Source organism: Culex quinquefasciatus, chromosome 2, assembly GCF_015732765.1.
Source record: "Culex quinquefasciatus strain JHB chromosome 2, VPISU_Cqui_1.0_pri_paternal, whole genome shotgun sequence".
NCBI classification, from domain to species: domain Eukaryota; kingdom Metazoa; phylum Arthropoda; class Insecta; order Diptera; family Culicidae; genus Culex; species Culex quinquefasciatus.
In genome coordinates this window covers 178,686,732-178,699,192 of record NC_051862.1, presented here as the reverse complement: position 1 = coordinate 178,699,192, position 12,461 = coordinate 178,686,732, and the positions used below count along the sequence as shown (strand labels likewise).

Genomic DNA, 12,461 nt, shown 5'->3' with positions numbered 1-12,461 from the left:
CAGTTCGGGCAATTTTCAACATCATCGTGACTTGGGAACGTTATCGTCCAGTGCACCGTGACGTGACACAGTGTTCGAACTGCTTGCAGTTTGGACATGGTGGAAGGAACTGTTTCATCAAGAGTCGTTGTGCAACCTGCGGAGGTGAGCACAAAACTCAATCTTGCGAAACAATCAACGAGAACATTGAAGCCAATTGCTTCAATTGCGGCGGCGACCATTCGACCAAGAATCGGAGCTGCCCAAAACGTGCTGAGTTTGTAAAAATTCGGCAGCAAGCGACGACGAGGCACCAACCAAATCGTCGCAAAACACCACCAGCATACACGGACGTGGATTTTCCTGCTTTGGCGTCACCTGAAGCGGGATCTGTTCGAGTGGTTCCAAATCTGCAGCCATTGCCGTTGAATCAGCGGCAAAAAGTTGCAGAGAATACAACACCTCCAGGCATCAGTCAGCAACCGAGGGAAAACCAACCAACATCAACGGATGAAGGCAGTAGTGACCTGTTTTCACCACAAGAACTTTTGAACATTTTCATCGAGATGACAACAACACTGCGTGGTTGCAAGACTCGTGCGGAACAAGTAAGAACGCTTGGAGGATTTATCTTAAAATACAGTTCGTAGTTTACTCGTTCTAATGATTTTGAATATTTCAATGAATTTACTTTTTTAGTTTTAAGTTAGGATTAGTTGTTAAAGTGATTTTTTTTCTTTTTTACCCAAATGTATTCGATTCAATGCAAAAATGTAAAACAATTTGAAGTAAATAAATGAATGTGAACAGTTAATAAGAAAACGAAAAATATAACAAAGATGAAGAGCATGTAGCCATACCACTTAGAATGTAAATGAAATGTAATTATTATAAGAAAGTTCAATAAAGACATATTTAATTTCAATTTCAAATACACATTTTTTTGCCACAAGATCTGTCACCATTTCCTGATGAATATTACCATCATTTTTTTTTCTGTGTACCAGAAAAATGTCTGATTTGAGCTGAAATTGCTCGTAAGTACACAGAAAAAAAATATCTACATCTTTTATGTCAGAAAAAATGTGTAATTTTACATCTAAAAATGTATAATTTTACCACTATTCTGGTGTAATGCCACTTTTTCAGTCTAAATTGAGGTAAAATTACATCATAAAAGAGGTAATATTCAACCTTCCAAAATTACACCTTCCAAATTTCCACAATTTTTTACTGTGTGCTTTGTTGATTGCCAATTCGATTTTACATCTAAAAATTGGGTTGAGAAAGTTTTGCGACCAATATTTCGAATTTTGAAAAAATCAGTATCAATTCCAAAATTTATAACTCTTGTCAAAGAATATTTTGCCCTGAAAATTTCTGAAAAGTTGGCATTTGATGTCCTCTAAAACATATAAAAAATAAATAAATATAGTGTTTTTTTGCAAATCAAGTTTTAGTGACAAAAAGTGATGTTAAAAATCAGCAAAAAAAATTACCGTGTATCATTTTTTTTCAGTGTAGTCCTTATCTATACCTACAACTTTGCCGAAGACACCAAGTCGATCAAAGCAATCCTTCAAAAGATACAGATTATTTTTTTTTATTTATATTTATTTAGATTTTCTCTTCCATGTACATTCATTCAGTTTAAATATTATTGAGCGTCCAATCACAATCGATGACTTTTCACCTCAATCAGATTATTGAATTTTCATATATATTATTTTTGTATGGATAGCAGCCAAATTTGTTTGGAAAATTATATGGACAAACTAATGATGCAAAATGAATTCTTTGTGCATACCGAAGGTCTCAAAAAAGTTTTAGCTGGATTAAAAATACAAATTAAAAAAAAAGACCGAATTCGTAAAGAATAGCTTTGGCAGTTTATAGCACCTTGAATAGGGGTAAATTTGATAAATTAAATTTTTATGCATTAAATCTATATATACAGCAATTCCCCACGAAAACAGCATGATTCGAAAAAAAAGTTCTCCGATCGGGCTCAAAATTTTTCTGGGGGGTCCTTGGCCAAAATAATTAGACCCGTATTTTTTTGTTTGGCCATTAGGGTGACCAACGCCGTGTTAGGGTGGTCCGAAAAATGGCAATTTTCATCGATTTTCGCAAAACCACTTTTTCAAAATCATATCTCGCGCCATTTCATCCGATTTTAGCTGTCTTAGACGCAAAGAAAGGTGATTAGTTTGGCTATTTGGGAAAAATAGTAAGATGTTTCGAAAATCTAGCTTAACATTTGAAAAGGTCATATGAAAACTTAAAATGCTGTTTTGAAGGTCTCGGGACCAAAGAGCCTATGTCTGAAAATATTTTTATCGGATTCCTCGGAAAATTTCACATAATATATCAAAAAATGGTGAAGTTATGTTTTCGAAACTCTGAGATACGATTTTTTGAAAATAAAAACTGGGTTTTTCGACGCGCCACGCGCAAAAATTGGAAAATGACGAAAACGGGAAAAAATCGACATTTTTCACTAAAACTGCGATAACTTTAAAATTTCAGCGATGACCTATACATGTTAGGGTACTAAAATTTTCGTAATTAAAAGACGCAACTTTTGGTACCATAACATTTATAGGTCATCGCTGAAATTTTAAAGTTATCGCAATTTTAGTGAAAAAAGTCGATTTTTTCCCGTTTTCGTCGTTTTCTGATTTTTGCGCGTGGCGCGTCGAAAAACCCAGTTTTTATTTTCAAAAAATCGTATCTCAGAGTATCGAAAACATAACTTCACCATTTTTTGATATGTTATGTGAAATTTTCCGAGGAATCCGATAAAAATTTTCAGACATAGGCTCTTTGGTCCCGAGACCTTCAAAACAGCATTTTAAGTTTTCATATGACCTTTCAAATGTTAAGCTAGATTTTCGAAACTTTTACTATTTTTCCCAAATAGCCAAACTAATCACCTTTCTTTGCGTCTAAGACAGCTAAAATCGGATGAAATGGCGCGAGATATGATTTTGAAAAAGTGGTTTTGCGAAAATCGACGAAAATTGCCATTTTTCGGACCACCCTAACACGGCGTAGGTCACCCTAATGGCCAAACAAAAAAATACGGGTCTAATTATTTCGGCCAAGGATCCCCCAGAAAAATTTTGAGCCCGATCGGAGAACTTTTTTTTCGAATCATGCTGTTTTCGTGGGGAATTGCTGTATATACAAAATTTCGACGGTTTTGTTCGAACGCGAATCAGTTTAATACGGAGTGTCGTATCGAGTCGCTCTTTGTTGCGTTGGATTCGTATAAGCTCAAGGAAGGTTTATACGCTAATTAATTGACACTTTGGCCACTCTGGAACCCATTCCGGAGCATCGGTAAATTGTATGGGAAAAGCTATGTATAATCAAATTTTGATCACAGAAGGCTGAAAAAGCAAAAAAGATTAAAACGTCAACAAACGAAAAAATGGCAGAACGAAGTTTGTCGGGTAAGGCTTGTTTTCCACAAAAAACCATCTCAAGAATTTGATTACTGAACATTTTGATTGCATTTTAGTATGGATAGTCTTTGGAAACTTATATGGAAAAATATGTAAGCAAAATGACTCCTTGAACTCAAGACAAATCGTAACGTGACAAGATAGCACTCTACCAACGAAGTACTATTTATCCTTCTTTCTTTATTGTGTCCTCACTCTCCTCAACTTCGGATTATCTCCGGTCGGTCAGCAAAAGTTTCCCGTGGCAGGGCGCCATATCCTGGCTGGCTGTCGATTGTTCAGCCAACGGACAACTTTTGCCGGAAATAAATAGTTTGTGAAAGCTGGATCATGCGGAACCTGGAAAGATGGGATCGAATGCAAGATAATAACTTTGTCTTTAGACTCTTTCAAATATCTTTCATCAGCAAAATTTTCTGTTGATGGAAACAACATTTTCAATACTTTGCGATTATTTACTCTTTAAACCATAATTTGTGTACAATAATTGCCATTTTACCCCACCACCAAACCAGACAGCTAATGGCTACTAAAAAAAGTGAATGAAGATGAACCAGATTGAGATTGACACCCACTTATCACTGTTCGCTGCAGATGGGTGTGTGTTGGTGTTGCTGTTGGTGAGTGTGATTTAGAAGTAAATATAAGGACTTGTGACTTGTTCATCAGCTGCTGCTGCCCATGGTGGTGCTGGTGTGCGAACTGGTCGTTAGAGCAGCTGTTGGTTGGAAAGTTTTACAAGCGGACATTAATCCTTCCAGTCGTAAAAGTTATGTGTGACATGAAATATTTATTAGCTCACCCCACCCCACTCTCTTGAAACGTTGTTGTGCTGTTGATGGGTTTTACGTGGAGAAACAAACAGGGCCAAACTTGTTAAGTTAACTTTAATCGATTGTGGCCGGAGAATGTGTGTGTGTGTGTGTTTGCGTGTGATCATCGGGCGATGATTTATGAGGGCGACCAACTTTCGGACGTTATAAATTTTTGAAGGCTTGTTAGAAGTTGCTGGTGTTTGAAAATGAATGAGTCATCATTCTCTGCCACTTAATAAATTGAACGCATGATTTGATTGATTGTTTTGTGATTTGATCAATGTAACATAATATTTTTTTAACCGTTGAGCAATATTAATTTTAAAATCAATGATTCAGTTTTGACGTCTTTAAATTCCAATTTTTACTCATCAATGCTAACAAATCCGAAGCATACGGTCTTTAAAATCAGATTTTCATCATTCTGGCTCGCAAACTCCTTAAATATTTTCTGTAAATTTTTGATGACCCATGCCCTAATTTAAGTTTCTGAACGATTTAAATTGCAATTTCCGAATTGTTTTTTATTTTAAATAATAGCTACTGCTGATAAGTACTATTTAAAATATTTTTCTATTAATTTTTAACAATGTAATGTTTGCCTCTCATCTGTTTTGGAGGAATAATTCGTATTGCGTTAGAATATCTATTTGTTTGACCAAGAAAAACTTTATTTTGACATTCACTATTATATTTTTCCTGAAAAAGATTGCGTAAAAACTTTCCTTGCAACAAAACTTTCAAAACTAAATTTATTTGTGTGTTTTCAACAGTCTTAAATCAACTCATGTAATGGGAGCTTATTTCCTTTAAAAAAATTGTTTTACTTTTAGTTTGTTTTTAACATGTGGTAATGTCATTTTCAAAATGAACCATTTTTGCAGAATAAATGATAAAAATATTAATGAGCAATTCCAGCTCAAATCAGGAATTTTTCTGGTACTTTTGTACCCGACCCTCTCCGATTTCAATGAAACTTTGTAGACATGTTATCCTAGGCCTATATAAGCCATTTTTGTGTATATGGAGCCAATAGTACTCGAAAATAACATTTGAGAAGGGCGTAAGGTATTTAAATATTTTTGTATTTTGTAATTTAAAAATTACTGTATCTCGAAGCCGTTGCGTCGTATCAAAAGTGGTCAAAGACAAACTTGTAGGAAATTGGACGGGTTTTCTGAAAAATACACTGAAACAAAATACACGCCACATCTATGAGATTTTTGATTTTAAGTCTAAAACTTAAATTTAAAGGTGATGTCACGATTTTTTTTCGTTCAAAATTTTTGAGGAAATAGCCTAAAATGTTACCAAAAGACTGACGAAAAATGCAGGATGGCATGTCTCTCTTAAAAAAATACAAAAATCATTTACTAAAACTGTTTTTTTGAAAAGTGGTCTAAACGTCGAAATTTTCAAAAACCGGTAGTGGGAATCGATTTCCCGGACAATTTTACATAAAAGTCTCCATATTGACCATTTTCCTATCTCCAATCCATGGGAAGATACAGCGGTTTTAAAAATAAAAATGTTGAAAAAATGGGTTTTTTGGTGGTTTTTGGCAATTTCTATATGACAGACTTAGTTTTTCAGTCTCATAAATATTTTTACCGGAAAGCTCGTCCAATTTCACATAAGTTTGCCTTTGACAGCTTTTTGATTTATATCGTTTTTATATTTACGTAAGCAAATTTACTATCCTGGTTTCTACCACAGAAAAAAATATTCTATTTTCAGTTATTAGTAATGTAATAAAGCTTATATCTGTAAGCCCATACATCCAATTGAAAAGTGGTCAAAGACAATCTTATGGGAAATTGGACGAGCTTTCCGGTAAAAATATTTTCGAGACTGAAAAACCAAGTCTGTCATATAGAAATTGTCAAAAACCACCAAAAAACCCGTTTTTTCAACATTTTTATTTTTAAAACCACTGTATCTTCCCAAGGATTGGAGATAGGAAAATGGTCAATATGGAGACTTTTATGTAAAATTGTCTGGAGAATCGATTCCCACTGCCAGTTTTCAAATATTTTGACGTTTAGACCACTTTTCAAAAAAACAGTTTTAGTAAATGATTTTTGTATTTTTTTAGGAGAGACATACCATCCTGCATTTTCGTCAGTCTTTGGTAACATTTTAGGCTATTTCCTCAAAATTTTGAACGAAAAAATCGTGACATCACCTTTAAATTTAAGTTTTAGACTTAAAATCAAAATCTCATAGATGTGGCGTGTATTTTGTTTCAGTGTATTTTTTCAGAAAGCCCGTCCAATTTCCTACAAGTTTGTCTTTGACCACTTTTTACGACGCAACGGCTTCGAGATACAGTAATTTTTAAATTACAAAATACAAAAATATTTAAATACCTTACGCCCTTCTCAAATGTTATTTTCGAGTACTATTGGCTCCATATACACAAAAATGGCTTATATAGGCCTAGGATAACATGTCTACAAAGTTTCATTGAAATCGGAGAGGGTCGGATACAAAAGTACCAGAAAAATTCCTGATTTGAGCTGGAATTGCTCTAATGCAATATAGTGCAAATTTTGTGAAAGATTGTGTCTTCCTCCCTCATACAAATATCATATATTTGAAACATGTTCCAAAAGCTAAAAAAGAAAACAAATTTTCTGATTTTTTTAAATCCTGGTAAATTGGTAGTTAATCAACTACAATAGAATTTATTTAAAATTTTCGGAGATCATTTTCATGTATATAGCAAATTAAAGACATTTTTATTCTTGATTTTTTTTTTATTTGACTGAAACTTATCAGGAGGCTATGACTAAGAAATAACCTGTATCTTGGGAAGGATTTTTCAGATTTTTTGTAATTTTCAGAAAAGTTGTCGATTAAGGCTGTTTAGAGAAAAAATATTTACATTATAAAAAACATATTTTTTTAAATTAACTTTTTGAATTTAAAAATCTGTTGATCTTCGAAAATTGATTTGTTTTGGGGGCATAATATTAAATGTTTGGCCATTTTGAAATGTTAGTAATGATTTAAAAAATTTAAAATATCGTTTCGAAGTTAGCAATTTCAGCCCAAAACAGGAATTTTTTAGGCTCTTTTTTCTCGACCCTCTCCGATTTTAATGAAACTTTGTAGACATGATATCCTACGCTTATGTAAGCCATTTTTGTGTATATGGAGCCAGTTTCTCTCGATAAAGACTGTTAAGAAGGGCGTAATATTTATGTATCTCGAAGCCGTTGCATCGTATCAAAAAGTGGTCAAAGACAAACTTGTAGGAAATTCTACGGGCATTTCGAAAAAATACACTGAAAGAAAAAAACATGCCATTTTTATGAGATTTTTTGATTTTTAAGTTTAAAGTCAAATTTAAAGATGAGCCCACGATTTTTTTTCGTTCAATTTTTGTTTGAAAATAGCCTAAGATGTTACCAAAAGACTCACGAAAAATGCAGGATGGAGCAACTCACCTAAAAAAAAAATCATTTACTGAAACTGTTTTTTTTATTGCTCTAATCGTCAAAATGTTGAAAAACCGAATACGGGAATCGATTTTCAGACAATTTTACATAAAAGTCTCCATATTGACCATTGTTCTAAGTCCAATCCTTGCGAAGTTACAGCGGTTTTAAAAATAAAAATGTTGAAAAATGCTTTTTTGATGGTTTTTGACAATTTCTATATGACAGTCTTGATTTTTCAGTCTCGTAAATATTTTTACCGAAAAGCCGTTTCAATTTCCCGTAAGATTGTCATTGACCATATTTCAATTGGAAGTATGGGCTCACAGATTTAAGCTAAATGCATTACTCATAACTGAAAACAAAATATTTTTTTCAGTGTAGTTCAGTGGATGGTAGTAACCTGGATAGTAAATTAGCTTAAATCATAAAAAACGAGTTATTTCGAAAAGTGGTCCAAAACAGCCGAGCTTCCGTGGCCGTGAGGTTACGGGTTTCGCCTTGTAAGCGGAAGGTGATGGGTTCGATTCCTGTCTGGCTCGGCAAAGTCAGATCCCTTAAAAGAGTAAATATGCTCACTGGGAATACTGACCGGTAGGGGATGGGTTTCGACTAGCGGCGTGCTGGGTTTCCAATCCAGAGGTCGTGAGTTCGATTCTCGTACCGGGATGATGAATTTTTTTTTAACAATCTTATGGGAAATTAGACGAACTTTTCGGCAAAAATATTTACGATGTTGAGAAATGAAGTCTGTCATATACAAATTGTCAAAAACCATCAAAAAAGCATTTTTCAACATTTTTATTTTTAAAACCGCTGTAACTTCGCAAGGATTGGACTTAGAACAATGGTCAATATGGAGACTTTTATGTAAAATTGTCTGATTCAGACATGATAACATGTCTACAAAGTTTCATTGAAAATGGAGAGGGTCCGGTACAACCGATTCCCTATTTGATATGAAATTGCTCTTACGTAAAATTCAAATTTGCAATTAGGATATATTTTCGAAAATATCGATTAATTAAAGCAAATGGTAGATACATAAACTTTACTTTAGAGTAATAAAAAATATTTTCAATTTTTTTCAATATTTCAAATTTAAAGAATGACCCAATATTATTTCTTCCAATAAAACCAAATTCCCTAACAATCCTGAAACAAAAAAAAAAAACCATTCTACCGAAAACACCCTCCATATAGATTTCAAATCCGACATCAAACGATTCCGACCATATCATATAGGTTAAAAAGAGAGAAAAAAAATGTAATCCAGACTCACCTGTACAGCGGGATGCCGGCGTTATCTCGGAACCACAGCACCATGTTGATTTTATCGCGGTTCGACGCTAGAAGTGGACAGTACAGAATTGCTTGGTGGTCCTCGATTGCTTCGACATCGGTTGTTTTAACTGGGGAAAAAAGAGTCGAGAAAAGAGTATGGAGAAGATGAAGAAAAGCTTTAGTCCAGATGTGGGCGATTGGATTTCGATGGGATTTTTTTTCGATGTTCTCAATTAGGTTTTTGGGATTTCCGGATGCTTATTGCTAATCGAACCATTTGGATCAATTGATGTTTGGTATCAAATGTTTGGTGGAGATTGGAATCAGCGGTATTATCTTGTATCAGCTTGGCAGATAGCTTGATTGCACTTAAGTTGACGCCACTTATGGCGTTTGGTTAATCCTAATCTCGCTGAAAATCCCCATAAATGGAGGGAAAATGCAAATTTAATCGCTCCATCTTGGCCTCGCAGCGAGATGAGGAGCAATAATTTATTCAGGGCTATTATTTTTCCATTACTTTTATCTGGCAGGCACCAGCTCAGCAGCCACTGCCGACGCCGAGGCCTACAAGGATGAAATATTACTCTCATTAAACGGAAAATGCCTCACACTTGGGGCATTGCTTCGACTCCAACCCACTACCTACTAGAGGAGCCAAGACTCGCTCTCCTAAGATAACGACGTCCAAATTAGCTGCCATCATTCATCGCAAAAGTCGTCGTCGTAGAGTTGCGCTCGTTATTTCGTGAAAGGAGAGAGCGTTCTGACGAAGGGAGGACTTTGACACGGTGACTGGATGCTGACGGCCTGGCGGGTATGTAAAATTACTTTTTGCATCGTGCTAGCGTGCCTTCTTCAGGGACGACCTGCTATGTTCTACGAAACCACGTGGATGAGCCGCTGTCGTCATCAACCGTAGTCGGTTCTCTATTAGGAGAATCTCATTTTCATCGTTAGGATTGGGCACAGTGAGAAGATTGTGAAATTACAGGATATTAAAGATTCACTTTGCTTAAATTATTTCTTTACCGTTAAAGTTAATTGGAATTGATAATCTTAAAAAATCATTACAAATTTCCCATAAAATTACACTGCAAATTTTTCTCCGTGTAAAAGGGCTGCAAACTTATGAGGTTCGGCTCAACTCTTGCATTGGAGGCTCATAGACGGTCTTCATGACGTTGGATCCGGCAAGCGGGATCACTTCCATGTGGCGGTTACCGTTTTTGATGTCTCGGTGATGGCGTGGATTACGTTAGTAACCTTATTTGGTGGTTGTCACTGGGCGGATCAGCGATCAAGACTATCAAGCAAGGGTGAGAAATGGTGACGGGCTGTTTAATGGTTGGGAGTTCATGGTAAGTTGTAGCGACCTACTACACTGAATTCCCTTTAGAGTATTTCGATGCAAAGTTATTTATAAAATCAAATTCAATTACAAATGTTCGAAAGTGTCAACATTGTAAGGATTGTTTTTGAATAAAATTACAGTCAGGATCTTCAAAACGCTGCATTTTATAATAAGTTGAGCTAATATGTTTTTTGTGAGTTCTACAAAATAAAAATTTATTGGATTGAATTGAATTTAAATTCTAATATTTTTTTTCAATCATTCTTTGCAAAAATTGAAATTAGATATGAAATTGTTGAAAAAAAATGCTAGGCTTAATCACTTAATTTTAAAATTTCGACTTTATTTTGACAAAAAAAGAGCAAAAAATTTATTTTTTGGTTTTCGAGATTTCGCTTGAAAAACTCATTTTTCACAAAATATAAACACTTTAGGAGACTGTATTTCCGCCACTGAATCAAAGTCAAACTGAAAAATTTGTTAGAAACTTTTCCAGCTTTTCTTGTGTGTTTAGTGATTGTGAGCCACAATGTGGCATATGTGATTTTTTAAAATGACAATAATGACATTTTTTAAGGTTTTGCACCAGCTTCACCGAAAATAGTAAGTCGATCAGAAAATCTTTTCTCAAGATTAATGATTTTGAATACATATTCACATGCCCATTTTATATGAACAACCCGGAACATTGTATGGAGCCAACTTAAAAATGAATAAAATTTCAAATCTAATAAAAAGATATGAAATTTTAAATAATTATAATTTTAAATAATTTCAGTCAATGTTAGATTTTTGAAAATGTATAATTTAACGCCTTTGAATGGATTAGCAACATTAAATTTTTCCCAAAATTGTAGTTCTTTTTAATGATATAATCTGAATGTATTAAAATTTCTGGATTATTAATTACTGTGCCACTTTAAATTTAATATACATTTTTTTTTTATTTTTTAAAACTTTAAAGCTAATTCCAAAGTATCATATAATTTAATGCATGATTTGAACAATTTTTTTTGTAAATATCTTTAAGAGGTCGAAATTTTAGCAACTTGATGTACGTTAAATTTTTGTTGTAATTTAACAAATTTTCATAAATTTTCGCATCTTTTTGAATCTACTTTTTCAAGGTTGGTCATCCTTCAGTGGACCTTCAAACTGTTTTTTTTTAAAGAATGCACCTTAACGAAATCAATCTTGAGCTTTTTCAAAAGTATTTTACTGTACTTTTACGTTCATTATTTTTCAATAAAACAAATATCTGCTCCAAAATTGAATCATTAAGGGGTTACATACATGTAAATCGGCAAAAATTTTTTAAAGAATGCACCTTAACGAAATCAATCTTGAGCTTTTTCAAAAGTATTTTACTGTACTTTTACGTTCATTATTTTTCAATAAAACAAATATCTGCTCCAAAATTGAATCATTAAGGGGTTACATACATGTAAATCGGCAAAAATGTCAGAGGTTGATTTGAGCACACACATACACTTTTTTAAAATCTGTTTTCAGGGCATCAAAATATACATTTTCGACTATTAACCAAATAAATTTGAAGACATTTGGTTGTATCATTGCCGAGACAAAGCTATTTGAAGTTAGCAGTTTTAAAAAACGGGTGCCACGATATCTCCACACTGTTTTTACCAAATCGACTCAAAATTTTGATGAGTACTCGTTTAACCGGTCCCGTGTGCATGACGAAGGCCGATTTTCAAAAAAGTTATTTGAAAAAATGATAAAAATATGTTTATTTTTTTCATATAAAAAATCGTTTGTTTTTGACTTATGTAATTTTTTAAAATTCAAAATTTCAAAATCGGGCTTCGTCATGCACACGGGATATATCTTCACCCAACATTTCAGCCAATTTGGTCCATCCCATCTCGAGATATCGTGGCACCCGTAAATCAACTCGGTTTTTAGAGAAAAACACTTTCAAAGTTTAACAGTTCGCTTTGCGCATGGCAATTTTTTTTAACTTAAATCGTCTCTTACTAAGTTTGATCAAGAAATATCTTCATGAAACTTTCAGGAGTGATTGAAAATTATCTTTTAGACGGATTTAATAATTTTTCTGCAATATGAAAATTTATGATTTTCTACATGTATGTAA

The 12,461-nt window shown here is 33.8% G+C and overlaps 1 protein-coding gene across 1 annotated transcript in view; it reads right to left on the bottom strand.

The window, feature by feature from the left end:
- Nucleotides 1–12,461, bottom strand: part of LOC6037031 — a 177,331-nt gene that overhangs the window by 64,739 nt on the left and 100,131 nt on the right. The window contains exon 3 of the mRNA XM_038254937.1: nucleotides 8,990–9,119. Within this exon, the coding sequence (XP_038110865.1) occupies nucleotides 8,990–9,119 (130 nt within the window). The remainder of the gene's footprint in view (nucleotides 1–8,989; nucleotides 9,120–12,461) is intronic.